The sequence below is a fragment of the Tachypleus tridentatus genome, chromosome 11 (assembly GCF_004210375.1).
Source record: "Tachypleus tridentatus isolate NWPU-2018 chromosome 11, ASM421037v1, whole genome shotgun sequence".
NCBI classification, from domain to species: domain Eukaryota; kingdom Metazoa; phylum Arthropoda; class Merostomata; order Xiphosura; family Limulidae; genus Tachypleus; species Tachypleus tridentatus.
This window is the reverse complement of record NC_134835.1, coordinates 16,884,970-16,908,477: the sequence shown is the minus strand read 5'-3', so window position 1 is coordinate 16,908,477 and position 23,508 is coordinate 16,884,970. Positions and strand designations below refer to the sequence as shown.

The window sequence follows — 23,508 nt, the reverse complement described above, 5'->3', positions numbered from 1 at the left end:
GATCGTTCTGAAGAAGACTAGCTTATGCTGTTTCTTTTTAATAATGAGCAAGTAAAAATGTATTCTTAAGACGGATGGTATGGGTATTAGAACTTTAACTAAAATAAAGTACATAACAACGTTTTGACCTTCTTAGGCCATCTTCAGGTTATCAAAAAAAGTTTGCAACTGATCGTTGCCAAGCATGTCTTAAGGACGTGAGTGTAATCAAGTAAGGGATAGTAGGGGGCGTTGCAGTTATATGTCAGGTTATTAGTTAGTATAGGAATAAAGGTATTCCTTTATATTGTTTTCATTTTAGGGCTTTTTATTTTGTGTTTGTTTATATCTGCTTCCCTACTTAGTATTTGGGTGTCTTCTATGGTTATGTTTTGTTTATTTGGTTTGCAATGTTCAAAAATTTGTGAAGGTGTTTTTGTTGTTGTTTTTTGTATGTGTGTATTATTTGAATTTGGCTTCCATTTTCGTACTTGTTTCTCCAATATACAAGCTGTGGCAGTTGTTGCATTGCATTTTATAAATAATGCTGATGTAGTGTTTGTCAATGTAGATTTTACATATTATGGACTTGAGTTCTGTACCTGGTTTTTAGATAAATTTGGTGTTTACTGAAACGTTGTGTTTTGTTATAAAATGTTGGTTATTTTTTCGCTGATGTCGGGAATATATGGTATGCAGCAAATGCAAGGTTTCGTAGTTTGTTGTATCTTGGGATTTATTGTTGTTGCTCTAGGTGTGTGACTGTATAATGTTTTCTACGGTTTGTGGAGGAAACTTATTGATGTTGATGAAGTATTGTTTTGTTTTGTCTAATTCATCATTAATTTTATCTGATAAACATAATTTTATGGCTGTGTTTATTTGGTTTCTTAGTATCCTGAGTCTTTGTTTTGTTTCATGTGCTGAATCCCAGGAAATGTATAATCCAGTATGGGTGATTTTTATATGGATTTCTGTTTTGAATTGTGTATCGGTTCTTGTAATTTTGAGGTTAAAAAATGATATTTGATTGCTTCCTTCCTGTTCACAGGTGAACTTAATGTTGGAATGTATAGCGTTAATGTGATTGAAAAAATTAAGTGTGTGTTCTGTAGATGTGAATCCAGCAATTGTGTATGTGTGTTTTCCTAAAGCAAAGCCACATCGGGCTATCTGCTGAGTCCACCGAGGGGAATCGAACCTCTGACCAGCAACTGTACCATCAACAATACTGTACCAGTATTTAGAACACCCTCGTCCTTAAGACGAGCTCGGCAAAGGTCCGTTGCAAACTCTCTTTGTTAACCAAAATATGACTTAGTAAGGTCAAAACGTTGTTTTGTACTTTATTCTAATTAATGTTTTAATACCCATACCAGTCGTCTTGGGAATATATTTTTACTTCAGGTGAGTTCCTCGTTATCATGAATGAGCGAGTTAAAAAAATATAATAAATAAATCACTCAGAATATTAAAACGAATAAATACTTTAACCTTGAAGACAATCCTCAGGCCAGAACCACATTTTAATGTGTTGTGACGTCAATTATTTATCCGTTTCACTCCGTAACAGCTACTGTCACAGATAACGTTATTATATCTCAGTCGACCGCAAGACACCTGGAATTGATTGGTTTGTTTGTTTTTGAATTTCGCGCAAAGCTACACGAGGGCTATCTGCGCTAGCCGTCCCTAATTTAGCAGTGTATGACTGGAGGGAAGGCAGCTAGTCATCACCACACACCGCCAACTCTTGGGCTACTCTTCTACCAACTAATAGTGAGATTGACCGTCACATTATAACGCCCTCACGGCTGAAAGGGTGAGCATGTCTGGTATGATGGGGATTCAAACTCGCGACCCTCGGATTACGATTCTCCTGAAACTGACCAAAAGGTCTCGTCGCTCTGGATGTAGTAAATATATTGTAGTTGACATTACTTTACATGTTACTTTTCCCCAGATGTTCGTGTAATAATAACTACAAGCAACAAATAATTCCATCACCAAACATTGTGTTGGTTTTTATGGTTTTCATTTTATGTAATAGTCCAAACCTTCTACAAGTACTATTTTCAAATTATCGCTGATTAGAATTCGTAAACAAAACTAACGTCACCAGAAATAAATAAATACAAATTAAATGATAAAATATTAGTGTCAGATCTGGGTTTTGATACCTGTGGTGGGCAGAGTACAGATAGCCAATCGTGTAGCTGTGTGCTTATTTACAAATAAACAATAAAAGAAAGAATAACTCTAAAAATCCATATTATCTTTTAATTTTTAAAATTCATATGTTAACACCATAAACGCTGAATGTTGCTTTCGAATTTAGAACATGTTTTAACAACTATTATTGTGTGTTGACGTGTTTGTTTGTTTTTGTATTTCGCGCAAAGCTACATATCCCTAATTAGAGGGACTAGAGGGAAGGCAGCTAGTCATCACCACCCACCGCCAACTCTTGGGCTACTCTTTTACCAATGAAAGGGCAAGCACGTTTGGTGCGACGGGGGTTCGACCCCGCGACCCTCAGATTGCCAGTTAAACGCCCTAACTACCTGGCAATGTTGGGCCTTCGTGTTAAGAACTATTTAGTAACGTTATAAATATCAGTAAAAATTATTAAAATAAGTTCCGATATATTTTATTTTTGGGTAAACAAATACTTGATGTCGTGTGTGTGTTGTCGCCAGGTAAACCAATAATACATTTATAGACTTACAACGTTAAAATCTAAAGTTCGATTCCCCTCAGTTGATAGAACACAGATAACGCATTGCATAGTTATATTCTTAAAAAATAATATAAATGATCTACAATTTACTTAAACAATGGTGAGCTACATTTAGGCTTAAGACCTTCATTCACTAGTTTAGGACAACCGATATTAAGGCACTTGGGTCGCCGAAATTGTTTTGTTTCAAGACTAAATACAACCAAAATCAAGAATAATAAATGTTTTTATTTCTTGCTTTTGAAGTTCGTATACCATGCTGTGTTGTAACCTAGAGAGTGCATAATTATTCTTGTGAGTCATAACATGCGCACATTTTAATGACTTCGCGACAGTACAAATTGCAACGTTAAATGTGCTTTGTGTGACGTCATTTTGACAGACGGACGACACACTACCTCATAAAACAAATTACTCGTCTAGGCCACTTTCAAGTAAATAATATAAGCCACTTATTTATTGTCCTGTAGAATAATGATCAGCCCTAATGATCAGCCCAGCCTAGTCCCTTTCAGTAATGAAGACAGTCTGCACGCAAAGACTAATGTTTCTTTATCAACAACGAAAAGTAAAAGTCGAATCAATGAGTCCTGATGGGAAAGCAAGGATCGTTATGATAATAATGGAAGACAACGCTAATAGCCTCTCTTTCATCTATGAAGTTCAAACAGACGTATTGCACAACAAAACGTTGAACAATTTTAAGTACTTTAAAATCCTAATTTTGATTTCAGTTGTGCAAATTAATTTATTTTATTACTATGCTGTATTAAAATACAAGCTTCTGGTTAGACAGGACAGATGTATATGGCTTATGATATAAAACTGGCTTGGTAAACACTGAAATTGCTTTCTCTTTGTTCATTATTTCTGTATACATTTAATGATATTTACAATTTCAACAAGAAAATTACTTCAGTTTCTGGTGCACGGTCACCCGCTTACGTCATCAAAAGATTAAACTGATTAGGTTCTTCAACCTGTCGATAGTGCTACGAATATTTGCTCTGTCAGCTCTGTTCTTTTAACATGCTCATTCTTTCAGCCGTGAGGGCGTTATTATGTAACTGTCAATCCCAGTATCCTTTGGTAAAAGAGTAGCCCAAGAGTTATTGGGGGACGGTGTTGACTAACTGCTTTCTCTCTAGTTTATCACTGCTAAATTAGGGAAGGCTAGCGCATAAAGACCTCGTGTAGTTTTGTGAGAAATTCAAATCAAACAAAACAGGTTTTGTTGTTTCATAAATTTTCAGCAGAAAATTGTTTTTGCTTTATATGTTAATTAACTTATCCCTCAGATACAGATATACGATTTTCGAAAAGGCAAATTAAAAGTCTACCAGCCGGGAAATAGATTTCCAGTTTACACGGATTCTTGCTTTAATCATTGTGAACTAGCCATGCACTTCCTTATTTTATCAGTATTTTGATTTACATATTTATATTGTTTGTAGTTAAGAATAAAGCTAAACAACGGTCTGTCTGTACGTTTCTCACTTCGTGTCTCAAAACCAGGTTTCTAGCGTTTTCAGGCAGTAGACTTGCTGCTATGCCACTAGGGGGTCTTTTTTAAAAAGAGAGTTTGACAGACTGTTTTGAATTTACGTAAAGCTACACGAGTGTAAGACTAGAAGGAAGGAAGTTATCACCACTCACCACCAACTCTTGGGCTATTCTTTTACCAACGAATAGTGAGATTGACTGTAACATTATAACGCCCGAACGGCTGAAAGGGCGAACATGTTTAGTACGAGAGGGATTCGAACCCGCGACCCTCGGATTACAAGTCGAGTGCTTTAACCACCTTACCATGCTGGGCCACCCATTATTTAATACCAAGGAAAATTATACCAGGTTTAGAAGATAGTAGAAAGTAACATTGAGCTAAATGATGCAATAGCTATTACTTGTGATGCACATGCATGTACTAATATGATATTACCGTGAGACAATCCACTGATAAAAATTTGTTTTATTATTTCATTCAATACAGAATTGATATGCAATTAGATTTCATTGTACGTATATTACAATATCCAATCATATTGGATATTTATCCATTCGTGCTGAAAATACAATTTCAAACACACACACTGAACTTATTCTTTTCTTCAGAATATTATGATTTGAGAAGCCAGTATTTTTAAAACAAATTATCAAACAAAACCATAAGTTTTAAGGCGACTTGATTGGATAATGGAAAACTTATTATAACCGTACAACGTTTCGACAAAATTGTGATACACCATCTGATACAAGTAGTTCACTTATATACAATAGTGTATATATATATATATATATATATATGCAATGTAGAATAAAGAGATCACACGACCGGATATTGCGCTAATATAAGTATCTTGGTGCCTCTTGAAATTGGGATCTTGATTTTGTGTAGGACTGTTTTCTTCAATTACGATAGCTTCTTTGCTTTTATGTTTATTGATATTAGATTCTTTGTTTAAATTTGCAGTATTTTATATGAATATACTGTGTTGTTGTTGTTTTTTTTTTAGTTGCAATGGTTGTAAACATGGGAGGTTTTATTATTATTATTATGTTCAGTGAATCTGGTTTCCAATTTTTTACCCGTTTCGCCGATGTAAAATCCAGCACAGTTATTGCATTTTATTTTAAACAATGATACAATTCTTACATCATGTATAAAACAGCATGCAATAATTGTTTGAACTTGGTTTAAAAGTTTTTTTCTTTTATATGCACAATCATGTTGTATAATATGTTTCAAGTTTTAACAAGTTTAGTTGCTTGTATTGTTTGCTAGGTAAAGTTATAGCACAGCATGATGATGGCGTGCGATACTTAGAAATCGAAGTGACGTGAATGTAACAGCCTGAAGTTTCTAGAGACTTAGGGGGTAAAATAGAAGAATATAAAAATATGAGTTGTTCATGGTTAACCAATTAGTCAGTGAATTTCTTTTAGCAAGTCAGTTGAGTACTGTACTCTTTTTTTTTTTTTTTTAGTTTGTTCTATAGATATGAGGAAAAAATTAATAAGTAAATGACTGGTTAAGCCTTATGAGCTAGGCCCATCATTTGGTTATAATTATTTTATGAAACCACGAAATTATCAAAACTTTCAGTTAAAAATTTAAATGCTGTGATCTTATTAGGTATACTATACTTTGCATAATTTTTGCTAAATAATGAAAATGAACCTGGCCAATGATAGAAACTTATAACATCGTGGACGAACTTTAAAATTATATGCTTAAAGAGAGATTGATTATTTGCTGAGAGTAATGAAACAGAGGAAAGTTGAGCAAGAAGAAAGAAAAAAAAATAATAAAAGAAAGTAAAGTTACAAAAAGGTAATGGAAGATCAATATGAAAATTACAGAAGACTTTACAAGATTAAGAAGAACAGAAAACTAAGTTAACACAAAATTAACTGAAGATTAAGAAAATTATAGAAAACTAAAAAGATATAAGGGTGAAGAGACTAATGGAAGATGATGTAATAAAGAGGTATATCTCAGGACAGCTGGTATTGGTATGAACACTTTTAACCAAAATATAGCAGAGAACACCGTTTCAATCTTCTTAGGTCATCTTCTGGCCAAAACATTGTTCTCAGCTATATTTTGATAAAAGTGTTAATATCAATATCAGCCTTCCTGAGATACATTTTTACTTCAAGTGGGTTTCTTGTCATCGTGAAAATAAAGAGATGTAACATTCGAAGAAGAATTACAAACACAAATTTTAAAAACCTATTGCTGTTGTACAAAAAAGACACCTAGGAAGTGCAGAATGATTATAATGATAAATTTGAAGAAATATAAAAAGACATTATCAAGTACAGATATATAATAACAGTGCATTCGAAGAAGTACCATCATTGAAGTAAAAAGAGAAATTTGAGATGAAACATTTGGAAAATGAATTGATAAATTATGGGCCAAACCAACCATACCTCTATCCACATCTGAATTTCAAGTTCAAACACATTTATTCTACACCTGTTACCACCATTCTTGTGTCACAGTAAGACTTTCCTGGAAGTACTACTACTACTACATCACTGTTTGATCCAATATGAGAACTTAACTGGCTAATTCAACAACTTTGACCAATTTATAAACTGAAGTTATGGAAGATGCACAAAAAATTACCCAATTATGTTACTCAGATGGTCCAAATGAAATGATGGATTCATTCTGTTTGACCAAATAATAGATGCTAAAATGATGAGGAATTGTGAATTCAACTGAAGCGAGGTTAGTGTTAAACTTTAAAGAAAGCTGTCCAATTGGCATTGTAACCAAAATCAAAGTCACAAATAAACAACTAGATTCATGCATTAAAACTTAACTGATCAAATAGTTTAGAAATATCATCTGTCACTGATCAAAGAGCTCAAAATATTAATTAGACAACTATTAAATCATAAAGAAGAGATATACAAGAATTTATATGCAAAAACGGCTCGTTTGGGCTGAGAAAACACTTTACATAAAAGAGCGAACAACGTTTCGACCTTCTTCGGTCATCGTCAGGTTCACAAAGAAAGAGGTAACTGACCGGAAGCTGACCACATGTTTGAAAGGGGTTGTGTAACTGTGTGTCGAAATGTAGAGGGCGGTATTAGATGTTTGAATATATAATTTTATTTATTATATTAATATAGGTATAAAGGCGTTCCTTTATATTGGTTTATTTTGGGTTTAAGTTGTTGTATAAGTAAGGCTTCTTTAATTTTACGTTTGTTTATGTTTGTTTCTTTATTTAGTATTTGAGTGTTTTCTATGGTTATGTTGTGTTTATTTGACTTGCAGTGTTCGAAAACGTGTGAAGGTGACTTTTTATGTTCTTTGAATCTGGTTTCCATTTTTCTACTTGTTTCTCAATATAGAAGTCGTGGCAGTTATCACATTGTATTTTATAAATAATGTTGGTGTGGTGTTTGTCAGTGTAGTTTTTACATAGTATAGACCTCAGTTTTGTGCCGGGTTTTTGAATAAATTTGGTATTAATTGGAATGTCATATTTTGTTACTAATTTTTGCCAAATGTTGGTTATTTGTTTGCTGATGTCAGGAATATATGGTATACAGCGGTATATGGTTTCGTGGTTTTTGATTCGTGAGCTGTATTTACTTTAGTTGGTTGATTTTGCTTTCTGTCTAGGTGTGTGCGTATAATGTTTTCTACGGTTTGTGGAGGAAACTTATTGATGTTGGTGAAGTATTGTTTTATTTTGTCTAATTCATCGTTAATTTTATCTGGTGAGCATAGTTTTATGGCTGTGTTTATTTGGTTTCTTAGTATGTTGAGTTTTGTTTTGTTTCATGTGCTGAGTCCCAAGGAATGTATAGTCCAGTATGGGTGATTTTTCGGTGGATTTCTGTTTGAAATTGTGTATCAGTTCTTGTAATTTTGAGGTTAAGAAATGATATTTGATTGTTTTCTTCCTGTTCACATGTGAAGTTGATGTTGGGATGTATAGAGTTAATGTGATTGAAAAATTAAGTATGTGTTCTGTAGATTTGAATCCACCAACCGTGTCATCTACATATCTATACCAGTATAGTGGTGGATGTAATGCTGTGTTAATTGCTTGTGTTTCAACTTGTGTCATAAAATATTGGCTAGAACTGGTGATACTGGGTTGCCCATGCTTGAGCCGTTTGTTTGTATATAGTTTTGGTTGTTGAACATGAAGTTTGTCTTTATCGTGGTGAATTCTATGAGGGTTGCTAACTGGTTACTGGGAATTTCTATAGTTGGGTTAGGGTCTCGGATATAGAGTTCTAAGGCTATCTTGCAGGCTTCAGTGGTTGGAACTTCTGAAAAGAGGGATATAACATCGAAACTGGCCATTAAGGCTTTATGATTAAGTTGATTTAGATTAGACTTGAAATTAAAGAGTCTTTGATAAATGAGCTGGCTGATGTTACATATTTGGAGAATGCCCATGCTATGTATTTACCAAGGTTGTAATTAAACGATTCATATGTGGACATTATTGGTCGTAATGGACAATCTGGTTTATGAGGTTTGGGGATGCCGTATATTTGTGGTGTGCGTGAGTCGGTTTTACGTAGGTAGGAATAAAGTGTTTGTGAAATTGTGTTGGCTTTTTCATTTGTAGTAGTAATTTGTTCAGTTGCGTCTCGTGTGTCTTTGTTGGATTTGTGTGTATAGGTTTAAATTTGTTCGTGTCTGATAGGATGTTATTCATTTTTGGATGTATTCATTCGTGTTCATTATGACTATAGCGTTACCTTTATCTGCTTTTAGAATTTTTTATGTTTTTGTCTTGTTTTAGGTTTTTATGCAATTAATGTCTATTTTGTAAGGTTGTTTTCAGTTTTCTGTTTTGTGAAATTATGTTGATGGTTTTGTGAGAAAATTCTTTGAAAAAATCGTTTAAGATGTTGTTTTTAGGTGTTTCTGGAAAATATAAATTTGTAATTTTACCTGGGAAGGTTGGCTGTTGGATGTCAATAAAATTATCTAAGTTGTCTTCTTTCTGTTGGTTGTTTTAGTTGTTTCCTTGTTTTTTGTTCTCTGTAGAAAGTATCACAAGTCTCCTGGCTAGGTCTTCTAAACATGTTTTGATTTCTATGGTTGGAATGTGCCTAGGTGCTATAGCGAAGTTGAGTCCTTTGTTAAGTAGATGTATCTCGTCTGTGTTTAATTGACGGTCGGATCTGTTAATTATGAGGTTAGTCAACAGTTTGTCGTTTTGGTGTCTTTTCTGTTGTTTGCATCTTAGTTTTTCTAGTTTTTTGTTGTGGCAGATCTTTTTGTCTCTGTCGTTTTTAGTATTGATTTGGTTTATATTTCGTTGTATAAGTCCGTAAATCTCTGGTTTAATGCAGCATGCCAGTTGATGGTCTAGATTCATTTTTTGTTTTTGTAAGTCATGTAGTTCTTTATATTTTGTGTTCAACATGGCTTTCAGTAGTTTTTTCTGTAAATTTTGAATAATGTTTGTGTATGTATTAAAATTTTTTGAAAGTTTTACCTTTACAAAATTAGGGGTTAGTTGTTCTTTTCTACATTGTTGAATAAAATAAATGTCATTTCTTCTATTAATAATTCGTTGGTTTAAATTCCTTAGTTTCTTAACGATCGTGTGAGCGTGTACTGTTAATAGTGGTTATACAAGAAGTTGTTTCAGTTGTAACTTCAAAGGACTTACTGTTACAAACTGCCCTTGATAACATGATAGAAGAAGGAAAATGATAAAGGTGTGGAACAATGGAAGTTATATCCAAGGCTGTGATAGAGTGTGGGGCAGTTGGCCAAGTGAGCTTACAGTAAAACATCAAGAAGATAGAGTGTGGGGCAGTTGGCCAAGTAAGCTTACAGTAAAACATCAAGAAGATAGAGTGTGGGGGCAGTTGGCCAAGTAAGCTTACAGTAAAACATCAAGAAGATAGAGTGTGGGGCAGTTGGCCAAGTAAGCTTACAGTAAAACATCAAGAAGATAGAGTGTGGGGCAGTTGGCCAAGTAAGCTTACAGTAAAACATCAAGAAGATAGAGTGTGGGGGCAGTTGGCCAAGTAAGCACAGTAAAACATCAAGAAGATAGAGTGTGGGGCAGTTGGCCAAGTAAGCTTACAGTAAAACATCAAGAAGATAGAGTGTGGGGCAGTTGGCCAAGTGAGCTTACAGTAAAACATTAAGAAGATAGAGTGTGGGGCAGTTGGCCAAGTGAGCTTACAGTAAAACATCAAGAAGATAGAGTGTGGGGCAGTTGGCCAAGTAAGCTTACAGTAAAACATCAAGAAGATAGAGTGTGGGGCAGTTGGCCAAGTGAGCTTACAGTAAAACATCAAGAAGATAGAGTGTGGGGCAGTTGGCCAAGTGAGCTTACAGTAAAACATCAAGAAGATAGAGTGTGGGGCAGTTGGCCAAATAAGCTTACAGTAAAACATCAAGAAGATAGAGTGTGGGGCAGTTGGCCAAGTAAGCTTACAGTAAAACATCAAGAAGATAGAGTGTGGGGCAGTTGGCCAAGTGAGCTTACAGTAAAACATCAAGAAGATAGAGTGTGGGGCAGTTGGCCAAGTAAGCACAGTAAAACATCAAGAAGATAGAGTGTGGGGCAGTTGGCCAAGTAAACACAGTAAAACATCAAGAAGATAGAGTGTGGGGCAGTTGGCCAAGTAAGCTTACAGTAAAACATCAAGAAGATAGAGTGTGGGGCAGTTGGCCAAGTAAGCTTACAGTAAAACATCAAGAAGATAGAGTGTGGGGCAGTTGGCCAAGTGAGCTTACAGTAAAACATCAAGAAGATAGAGTGTGGGGCAGTTGGCCAAGTGAGCTTACAGTAAAACATCAAGAAGATAGAGTGAGGGGCAGTTGGCCAAGTGAGCTTACAGTAAAACATCAAGAAGATAGAGTGTGGGGCAGTTGGCCAAGTAAGCTTACAGTAAAACATCAAGAAGATAGAGAGTTGTTTCTAGCTAGTAGAGTGAATCAAGCAGTGTTTTTTATGTTCTGAGATCCATGTTAGCTGTTGTGCATATTGAGTTACTTTGGACAAATGTGTTAATTTTTACATTAGTGTGGTGCAGGTTGCACAATTATAACTACAGTTACAGAGCATAAAGAAAAGTAAACATTTAAAAGAACCCATCAAAGAGAAGAAACATTATAACAACATTATTTTTATATTACATTCACAGATATTAACAATCCAGGAAGGGGGAATGTTGTAGGTTGTTTAAATGTATTAATTTACACGTTTTTAATAGTTTACTATAGAGGAAGTTTTGGTATGATTATATATGGTACGTATGCAACATCTTGACTTCTCCGGAGACTTGAAGGGGAATACTGTAATAATATAAAATCAGAGGAGTTGTGTTGATTAGTTAGTTAGCTAGTAAGTCAGTTCAGTGCTGTAACTTTACTGAGTCTGTGCTATAATGCTAAAAGGAGTTTGACAAGCTTTATTTCAGAGTTAGGCCTCTTACTTAGCTGTCGTTAATTCATGAAACTTTCAGTCAAAATAATAAAATGCTTTCTGTTCTTGACCTTTATTCAACACCTAGAAAGAAAACCAACAACAGAAAGCTTTGAAACAGTTTATTTGTGCACGTAACTAATGAAGCAGACATTCGGAAGTGTTTATGCCACTTGTTGTTAAAGACAAAATTATACAAGCTATCTATGCTTTGTCTACTTGTGAGAACTGAAACCCAATTTTTAGCATTATAAGCCCCCAAACTTACTGTTGAGCCACCAGGGATGGATGACATAGCAAGTTAAATATTGTAGTACATGTGTGTGTGTGTGTGTACACAACTGGTAAAATAATTTATGTTTTTTGGTGTTTTCTCAACAGGACCAGCAACATGGAGTAGTAAATTTCCTGCTGCGGCTGGAAGCAGACAGTCACCTATTAACATTGACCCTTCTGAAGCCAAAGTTGATCCAAAACTAAAGGACAGTCCGTTAACATGGAATTATGACTTGGTGGAATGTACAACGTTATCAAATACTGGACATGGGTGGAAAGTTCAAGTGAACAGTAAGGAACCAAGTAAGTACCTGTCTTGTCACAGGATATACAGCATCTAGATAAACTGATGAAATCTTCATCTTGTCACAGGATATACAACATCTAGATAAACTGATGAAATCTTCATCTTGTCACAGGATATACAGCATTTAGATAAACTGATGAAATCTTCATCTTGTTACAGGATATACAACATCTAGATAAACTGATGAAATCTTCATCTTGTCACAGGATATACAACATCTAGATAAACTGATGAAATCTTCATCTTGTTACAGGATATACAACATCTAGATAAACTGATGAAATCTTCATCTTGTCACAGGATATACAACATCTAGATAAACTGATGAAATCTTCATCTTGTCACAGGATATACAACATCTAGATAAACTGATGAAATCTTCATCTTGTTACAGGATATACAGCATCTAGACAAACTGATGAAATCTTCATCTTGTCACAGGATATACAACATCTAGATAAACTGATGAAATCTTCATCTTGTCACAGGATATACAGCATTTAGATAAACTGATGAAATCTTCATCTTGTCACAGGATATACAGCATCTAGATAAACTGATGAAATCTTCATCTTGTCACAGGATATACAGCATCTAGATAAACTGATGAAATCTTCATCTTGTCACAGGATATACAACATCTAGATAAACTGATGAAATCTTCATCTTGTCACAGGATATACAACATCTAGATAAACTGATGAAATCTTCATCTTGTCACAGGATATACAGCATCTAGACAAACTGATGAAATCTTCATCTTGTCACAGGATATACAGTATCTAGATAAACTGATGAAATCTTCATCTTGTCACAGGATATACAACATCTAGATAAACTGATGAAATCTTCATCTTGTCACAGGATATACAACATCTAGATAAACTGATGAAATCTTCATCTTGTCACAGGATATACAACATCTAGATAAACTGATGAAATCTTCATCTTGTCACAGGATATACAGCATGTAGATAAACTGATGAAATCTTCATCTTGTCACAGGATATACAACATCTAGATAAATTGATGAAATCTTCATCTTGTCACAGGATATACAGCATCTAGATAAACTGATGAAATCTTCATCTTGTCACAGGATATACAGCATCTAGATAAACTGATGAAATCTTCATCTTGTCACAGGATATACAGCATCTAGATAAACTGATGAAATCTTCATCTTGTCACAGGATATACAGCATCTAGATAAACTGATGAAATCTTCATCTTGTCACAGGATATACAGCATCTAGATAAACTGATGAAATCTTCATCTTGTCACAGGATATACAGCATCTAGATAAACTGATGAAATCTTCATCTTGTCACAGGATATACAGCATCTAGATAAGCTGATGAAATCTTCATCTTGTCACAGGATATACAGCATCTAGATAAGCTGATGAAATCTTCATCTTGTCACAGGATATACAGCATCTAGATAAACTGATGAAATCTTCATCTTGTCACAGGATATACAGCATCTAGATAAACTGATGAAATCTTCATCTTGTCACAGGATATACAGCATTTAGATAAACTGATGAAATCTTCATCTTGTTACAGGATATACAACATCTAGATAAACTGATTAAATCTTCATCTTGTCATAGGATATACAGCATCTAGATAAACTGATGAAATCTTCATCTTGTTACAGGATATACAACATCTAGATAAACTGATGAAATCTTCATCTTGTTACAGGATATACAACATCTAGATAAACTGATTAAATCTTCATCTTGTCACAGGATATACAGCATCTAGATAAACTGATGAAATCTTCATCTTGTTACAGGATATACTACATCTAGATAAACTGATTAAATCTTCATCTTGTCACAGGATATACAGCATCTAGATAAACTGATGAAATCTTCATCTTGTTACAGGATATACAACATCTAGATAAACTGATGAAATCTTCATCTTGTTACAGGATATACAACATCTAGATAAACTGATTAAATCTTCATCTTGTCACAGGATATACAACATCTAGATAAACTGATTAAATCTTCATCTTGTCACAGGATATACAACATCTAGATAAACTGAATAAATCTTCATCTTGTCATAGGATATACAGTATCTAGATAAACTGATGAATTCTTCATCTTCTCACAGGATATACAGCATCTAGGTAAACTGATGAAATCTTCATCTTGTTACAGGATATACAACATCTAGATAAACTGATTAAATCTTCATCTTGTCACAGGATATACAGCATCTAGATAAGCTGATGAAATCTTCATCTTGTTACAGGATATACAGCATCTAGATAAACTGATGAAATCTTCATCTTGTCACAGGATATACAGCATCTAGACAAACTGATGAAATCTTCATCTTGTCACAGGATATACAGCATCTAGATAAACTGATGAAATCTTCATCTTGTCACAGGATATACAGCATCTAGATAAACTGATGAAATCTTCATCTTATCACAGGATATACAACATCTAGACAAACTGATGAAATCTTCATCTTGTTACAGGATATACAGCATCTAGACAAACTGATGAAATCTTCATCTTGTCACAGGATATACAGCATCTAGACAAACTGATGAAATCTTCATCTTGTCACAGGATATACAGCATCTAGATAAACTGATGAAATCTTCATCTTGTCACAGGATATACAGCATCTAGATAAACTGATGAAATCTTCATCTTATCACAGGATATACAACATCTAGACAAACTGATGAAATCTTCATCTTGTCACAGGATATACAACATCTAGACAAACTGATGAAATCTTCATCTTGTCACAGGATATACAACATCCAGATAAACTGATGAAATCTTCATCTTGTCACAGGATATACAACATGTAGATAAACTGATGAAATCTTCATCTTTTCACAGGATATACAGCATCTAGATAAACTGATAAAATCTTCATCTTGTCACAGGATATACAGCATCTAGATAAACTGATGAAATCTTCATCTTGTTACAGGATATACAGCATCTAGATAAACTGATGAAATCTTCATCTTGTTACAGGATATACAGCATCTAGATAAACTGATGAAATCTTCATCTTGTCACAGGATATACAGCATCTAGATAAACTGATGAAATCTTCATCTTGTCACAGGATATACAGCATGTAGATAAACTGATGAAATCTTCATCTTGTCACAGGATATACAGCATCTAGATAAACTGATGAAATCTTCATCTTGTCACAGGATATACAGCATCTAGGCAAACTGATGAAATCTTTATCTTGTCACAGGATATACAGCATCTAGATAAACTGATGAAATCTTCATCTTGTCACAGGATATACAGCATCTAGATAAACTGATGAAATCTTCATCTTGTCACAAGATATACAACATCTAGATAAACTGATGAAATCTTCATCTTGTCACAGGATATACAGCATCTAGATAAACTGATGAAATCTTCATCTTGTCACAAGATATACAGCATGTAGATAAACTGATGAAATCTTCATCTTGTCACAGGATATACAGCATCTAGATAAACTGATGAAATCTTCATCTTGTCACAGGATATACAGCATGTAGATAAACTAATGAAATCTTCATCTTGTCATAGGATATACAGCATATAGATAAACTGATGGAATCTTCTTGATGACAAGAAACCCCCTTGAAAGAAAAATGTATCTCAGAGTAGCTGGTATGGATATTAACACTTTTACTAATGTAGAGAAGAACATTTCAACCTTCCTAGGTCATTTTCAGGTTAATAAAGTGTTTGCAACTTACTGTTGCCAGACATGTCTTAAGGATGAGAGTATAAATGGATACAATATTGTAGGGGGCATTGCAGTTAGATATTAGGTTATTAATTAGTGTAGGTATAAAGGTGTTCCTTTATATTGCTTTAATTTTGGTTTTAGTTGTTGTATGAGTAGGGCTTCTTACATTTGTTTATATTTGTTTCCCTGCTTAGAATCTGGGTGTTTTATATGGTTATGTTGTGTTTATTTGATTTGCAAAATCAAAGAAGCTTCTTATACAACAACTAAAACCAAAATTAAACCAGTATAAAGGAACACCTTTATACCTATACTAATTAATAACCTAACATCTAACTACAACACCCCCTACAATCCCATACCTGTTTATACTCTTGTCCCTAGGACATGTGTCCAGCAACGGTCAGTTGCAAAACTCTCTCTTTGTTAACCCGAAGATGACCTAGGAAGGTCTAAACGTTGTTCTCTGCTTTATTAGTAAAAGTGTTAATATCCATACCAGCCGTTCTGAAAATACATTTAAACTTATTAAATATTGACATAATATGTCTTGGCTAGTGTCACAATAATATGTGGGTGGCAAGGTGTCACAATAATATGTGGGTGGCAAAATTGGGAATACTACTGAACCAGAAATGATCATAAACAGATACATACCAATGGTAAATTAGAATAATAATAAATAAAAGTGTTTTAATCATCCACACATTCATTGTCAAAATACAGAACATCAGAACACATATAATAAATAAACGTGCTTTAATCATCCACACATTCATTGTCAAAATATAGAACATCAGAACACATATAATAAATAAACGTGTTTTAATCATCCACACATTCATTGTCAAAATATAGAACATCATAACACATATAATAAATAAACGTGTTTTAATCATCCACACATTCATTATCAAAATATAGAACATCAGAACACACATTGTTTTTGTGGATTCTTTCTCATTCTCATCACACCCTCCACGTATTCAGTGCAACACTTTTTTTTTAACTATGTTGTGTAAGAATCAAAATTATAAAGGGTCTATTAATAGTATACAAAATAAAGACACACATTGGTTTCTAAGTACACCAATGTATGATTATGTCAGTATTGTTAAGACAACTTGTGGTACTACAGGGGTACGATACTTCAGTGACATAGGTCGGGAAAGTGAGAAACATTAACCTGGGCTTGGTTAAAATTGTTAACATAAATCACAGGTTACAGTAACTGCATGGTTGAAGAAACTTGTATTAGGTAATACAGTACTTGAAAGTTAAAGTCAAAACAAAGAAATGGGTAGAAAAACCACACAGTTTAAGGAAAGAATAAAGGGATGACTGATATAAATGATAAAATGAAACATGTTATATAATTAAAATAAATAAACAGTGATGTGCTTGACTTCAGTATTTTGAAGTAAAAGTGGAAGACTAGGTAGTGAATTAACAGTACGATTGAAGTAGCAAGTATAAATGAAATGACCTTTACAGCATAAGTGGTCAAAGTATAATATAAAGATGTGTAAGCTAGGTCACATACAGAGAAAATGCTTTTTTGTACTTATTACTACAGTTACTGTAAAATACATATTATGAAACAGCCATTTTTAGGCTGAGATAAAAAATAAAAGTACATATTCATAGCAGAGGTGTAGAAGACAAATTAAAAGTGGAGGGTAGGGTCAAGGTTTATTTGAATAATCCACAGGCACACCCACTATAGCCAGAGTACAGAGCTTATCTTAGGGCCTTGGAGAAACTCTTTGTGTTCTGGATGAAATTGTACACATTTTTCTGTTTTCCAACAGTAGTTTTCCAAATTTCGATGCATTTTTACTTTGGAAAGATTGAAAAACAGAGGGAGATGTTGCCCTGGTACTTCCAATGTCACTGTATAGTATTTATAAGTTTTTTTTAATTTGGCATTATAAAGATTAATTGCTTATGAAGTTACAGGTTCAAGTATATGGTTAATGAACAAATTTTATTCACCCTGATTAAACTAAATGAAACCTCTAAGTTTCAGGCATAGCTATCCCTTCCTTATAGCTAATGATTAGAAGGAGGGCATCCAGTAAGCAGCCTCTGCTATGGATGTGCAAACTCATAACCATATTACAATGATTAACTATCACAGTTGTAATTCACACATAAACAGAAGCAATATTTAGAATTACATCTGTAATCTCTATTCATGTATGGTGGTAATTAATAGAATTATACCTGCAACCTCTATTCATTATGATCATAGTTAGTAGAATCACACTTGCATCATCTAGTCATGCATGATAGTAATTAATCCCAATTTATTTTTGGTACATTTTTCAAGAATTTGATCATTCTTCCACTATTCATTTAATGTAAACATAATTATTTTGTAAATTTACACAGCAAAAGTTATTTGATACAAAGCCACAGTTCCGAAGGCAAAGAGGATTTTTATCTGAAACATTCTTGGTCTTTATCTTTCAGACATTACTGAGAGAGGACATTATTCTTAGTGAATGATTTTAAAATTATAATCATACATAAATACATATACTTTTAATGCTTCTACAATTACTTGCAATATGCTTTGGAGCTTAATAAAATCAATATGAAAGTATTTCTTGTCAGTAAATGAAATGATTAGGCAGTACAGTATTCAACAACCTTGGACTCAGCAGATAGCTCAAAGTAGCTTTGTTAAAAGAAAACACATATTAAACAACCTAGTTGACAGTAACTTGAATTTCAAAATTAGGTTAATAAAGTAAAAGGTACAAGTAACCCATCGATATATTAATACATTCAACGTAAGTCTTATTCAATTCAACTATCATATGAACACACTGGGTCAATGTTTATCAGTTCATCTGCTAAAAGTCCTCTCTATTAGTGTTTTTTAATGGACTAGTTAATGTTTTGAATTTACTTAAATCTCAGTCAATAGAAATGCCAACTGACCTAATCAGGTCCCTGACTTTAGGCTTACTGGTATTTGAGTTCTTTATTGGTGATCTCATGGCCAGAAGAGTTCTGACAACAATGTGCTAGTAAGCCTTAAAACTAATATTACAAATAAGCACTGATAGACAGATTGCAAGTTAATCAACATAGAACACAGAGTTATTCATATTACAAATAAGCACTGATAGACAGATTGCAAGTTAATCAACATAGAACACAGAGTTATTCATATTACAAATAAGCACTGATAGACAGATTGCAAGTTAATCAACATAGAACACAGAGTTATTCATATTACAAATAAGCACTGATAGACAGATTGCAAGTTAATCAACATAGAACACAGAGTTATTCATATTACAAATAAGCACTGATAGACAGATTGCAAGTTAATCAACATAGAACACAGAGTTATTCATATTACAAATAAGCACTGATAGACAGATTGCAAGTTAATCAACATAGAACACAGAGTTATTCATATTACAAATAAGCACTGATAGACAGATTGCAAGTTAATCAACATAGAACACAGAGTTATTCATATTACAAATAAGCACTGATAGACAGATTGCAAGTTAATCAACATAGAACACAGAGTTATTCATATTACAAATAAGCACTGATAGACAGATTGCAAGTTAATCAACATAGAACACAGAGTTATTCATATTACAAATAAGCACTGATAGACAGATTGCAAGTTAATCAACATAGAACACAGAGTTATTCATATTACAAATAAGCACTGATAGACAGATTGCAAGTTAATCAACATAGAACACAGAGTTATTCATATTACAAATAAGCACTGATAGACAGATTGCAAGTTAATCAACATAGAACACAGAGTTATTCATATTACAAATAAGCACTGATAGACAGATTGCAAGTTAATCAACATAGAACACAGAGTTATTCATATTACAAATAAGCACTGATAGACAGATTGCAAGTTAATCAACATAGAACACAGAGTTATTCATATTACAAATAAGCACTGATAGACAGATTGCAAGTTAATCAACATAGAACACAGAGTTATTCATATTACAAATAAGCACTGATAGACAGATTGCAAGTTAATCAACATAGAACACAGAGTTATTCATATTACAAATAAGCACTGATAGACAGATTGCAAGTTAATCAACATAGAACACAGAGTTATTCATATTACAAATAAGCACTGATAGACAGATTGCAAGTTAATCAACATAGAACACAGAGTTATTCATATTACAAATAAGCACTGATAGACAGATTGCAAGTTAATCAACATAGAACACAGAGTTATTCATATTACAAATAAGCACTGATAGACAGATTGCAAGTTAATCAACATAGAACACAGAGTTATTGATATTACAAATAAGCACTGATAGACAGATTGCAAGTTAATCAACATAGAACACAGAGTTATTCATATTACAAATAAGCACTGATAGACAGATTGCAAGTTAATCAACATAGAACACAGAGTTATTCATATTACAAATAAGCACTGATAGACAGATTGCAAGTTAATCAACATAGAACACAGAGTTATTCATATTACAAATAAGCACTGATAGACAGATTGCAAGTTAATCAACATAGAACACAGAGTTATTCATATTACAAATAAGCACTGATAGACAGATTGCAAGTTAATCAACATAGAACACAGAGTTATTCATATTACAAATAAGCACTGATAGACAGATTGCAAGTTAATCAACATAGAACACAGAGTTATTGATATTACAAATAAGCACTGATAGACAGATTGCAAGTTAATCAACATAGAACACAGAGTTATTCATATTACAAATAAGCACTGATAGACAGATTGCAAGTTAATCAACATAGAACACAGAGTTATTGATATTACAAATAAGCACTGATAGACAGATTGCAAGTTAATCAACATAGAACACAGAGTTATTCATATTACAAATAAGCACTGATAGACAGATTGCAAGTTAATCAACATAGAACACAGAGTTATTCATATTACAAATAAGCACTGATAGACAGATTGCAAGTTAATCAACATAGAACACAGAGTTATTCATATTACAAATAAGCACTGATAGACAGATTGCAAGTTAATCAACATAGAACACAGAGTTATTCATATTACAAATAAGCACTGATAGACAGATTGCAAGTTAATCAACATAGAACACAGAGTTATTCATATTACAAATAAGCACTGATAGACAGATTGCAAGTTAATCAACATAGAACACAGAGTTATTCATATTACAAATAAGCACTGATAGACAGATTGCAAGTTAATCAACATAGAACACAGAGTTATTCATATTACAAATAAGCACTGATAGACAGATTGCAAGTTAATCAACATAGAACACAGAGTTATTCATATTACAAATAAGCACTGATAGACAGATTGCAAGTTAATCAACATAGAACACAGAGTTATTCATATTACAAATAAGCACTGATAGACAGATTGCAAGTTAATCAACATAGAACACAGAGTTATTGATAGACGATAAAATTAACATTTTATTATTCAAGTAATTTTGTAAAGTCTCATCTAATAATTCAGTTTCATACAACAGTCAATGTTTTCTTTCAACCTCAGATGTGATTGGTTTTACTTTTATAAAGTAAAGACGACCTGGTCATGAAGCTTAATCATTAAAACATACAATCACTTGTGAAGTTTAATTATAAATTACAGAAAACCTTAATATATCTCTCTTTCAAGAAGTGTATCTGAGGTATAGCCAATGGTAATATTATATGTTCTAATACAGATGAGAATGTAAGACGTCAGAGACAAGAAAGACTTCCCTATGAGTTTTTTTTATTATTGTTAAAATACTGTACAATTTTTAGATATTTTTACACTAGTCTATGTAATTTAAAATAATCAATATATTTTTTCCTTCATTACTTACTGTTACATGTATATTTTTTTGTAATTTTACTTACAGACTTACAAGGTGGACCACTTGAAAACAAATACCAGCTTATTCAATTTCATTGCCACTGGGGTAAGACCAGCACTACAGGCTCTGAACACACTATTTCTGGAGAGGCATTTCCTGCTGAGGTATATATATATATTGATAACTAAAGTTTTACCAATGTGAGTAACACTTCACAAAATTATATATACATATTGTGGATTTTGAAAAGTTACACATGTATGACAGTGGTTGGAGGGATGTTTTCTGCTAAATTCAAACTTTGCTACATATGAGTGTGTTTATATCTACATGTTAAAAAAATACTTTTTTTTTTTTCCAACTATATTTCTGGTGTCATAAGTTGTTGTGAGGAACTGGCTAAGCAACATTTAATAATATTTGGTAGAAGAACTCAGGTGGACTTTGACAAATATTGATTCATTATAGGTAAACAACTTGACAAATGATGAAACAAATAGTAAATTATATGAAGCTAACACCAGACACACTTAAGGGATGACCCACATCCCAATTTATGGAATTATTCTTTATGTAGGATATATTACTGTTTTCCATTAGTCTTAGTTATAAACTTTTAAGTTAAATGTATTATTATAATGCTATTTGAGAGATGTTCACTGCTGAGATTTATATACAGCTATTAAGACATATTTCATTAATTGTTTCTGGTTGAAATATTTTATAAAGACATTCTTTTGTTTTGTATGATAAATATCTAAGTGATCTTTGAAATTATGGTAAAATTTTGGCCAACATATTGTAATGCTTTTGTTTGTATAAAACTTTGGTTAATTAAGTCAATTTTTTGGTGTAAGAAAACTAATAGAGAAAGTTTTGGACAATGTTTGAAAGAATCATTTTATGTCATACAAGTGTGTTTGTGATCAAACTATTAATAAATAACAAAGGATTCAAGGCAGATTTTTAGCAGCTCAATAAAACTAGTTAGTGGTATAAGCTGGTATTGTTTTAAATACAAATGTACATACCAAAACATATTTAAAAATAAAAGTCTCCACACCTAATGCAAATTCAAATTGTCTTTCTATCTGGAGTATTATAAAGGCATTCTATCACAGTTTCCTCAGCTAAGCATGATGTCTCCTCTGTGATTAAACTATTCTGTGAAAGATTCCTTAGCTAAGCATGATGTCACTGTAATAATTTACCCCTGGCAAGTTATCTACAGAGTCAAGCATTCCATGTTTTTAATGATGTGCTACCTTTCATCATATGCACATATACAGAGAAGTTACCTGAGAACAAAACCATAACTTTTACACAAATTCAACTCACAGTCAAATGTAATACTGTTATAGAACTGTGAATTCATTAATCCAGATCCATTTAGTTCACTGGAATCCTGACAAGTATAAAAGTTTTGAAGAAGGAGCTTCTAATGGAGATGGACTAGCTGTGTTAGGAATATTTCTACAGGTTAGTAGTTGTTAAGTTATGCCATGAATATTTGTAAGTTTTTATAATGGAGATGGACTAGCTGTGTTAGGAATATTTCTACAGGTTAGTAGTTGTTAAGTTATGCCATGAATATTTGTAAGTTTTTATAATGGAGATGGACTAGCTGTGTTAGGAATATTTCTACAG

At 33.0% G+C, this 23,508-nt stretch overlaps 1 protein-coding gene across 1 annotated transcript in view; it reads left to right on the top strand.

The window, feature by feature from the left end:
* Positions 1-23,508, top strand: part of LOC143231297 (carbonic anhydrase 13-like) — a 65,213-nt gene that overhangs the window by 13,354 nt on the left and 28,351 nt on the right. The window contains exons 2-4 of the mRNA XM_076465847.1: positions 12,046-12,243; positions 21,907-22,025; positions 23,245-23,340. Coding sequence (XP_076321962.1) covers positions 12,046-12,243; positions 21,907-22,025; positions 23,245-23,340 — 413 coding nt within the window. The remainder of the gene's footprint in view (positions 1-12,045; positions 12,244-21,906; positions 22,026-23,244; positions 23,341-23,508) is intronic.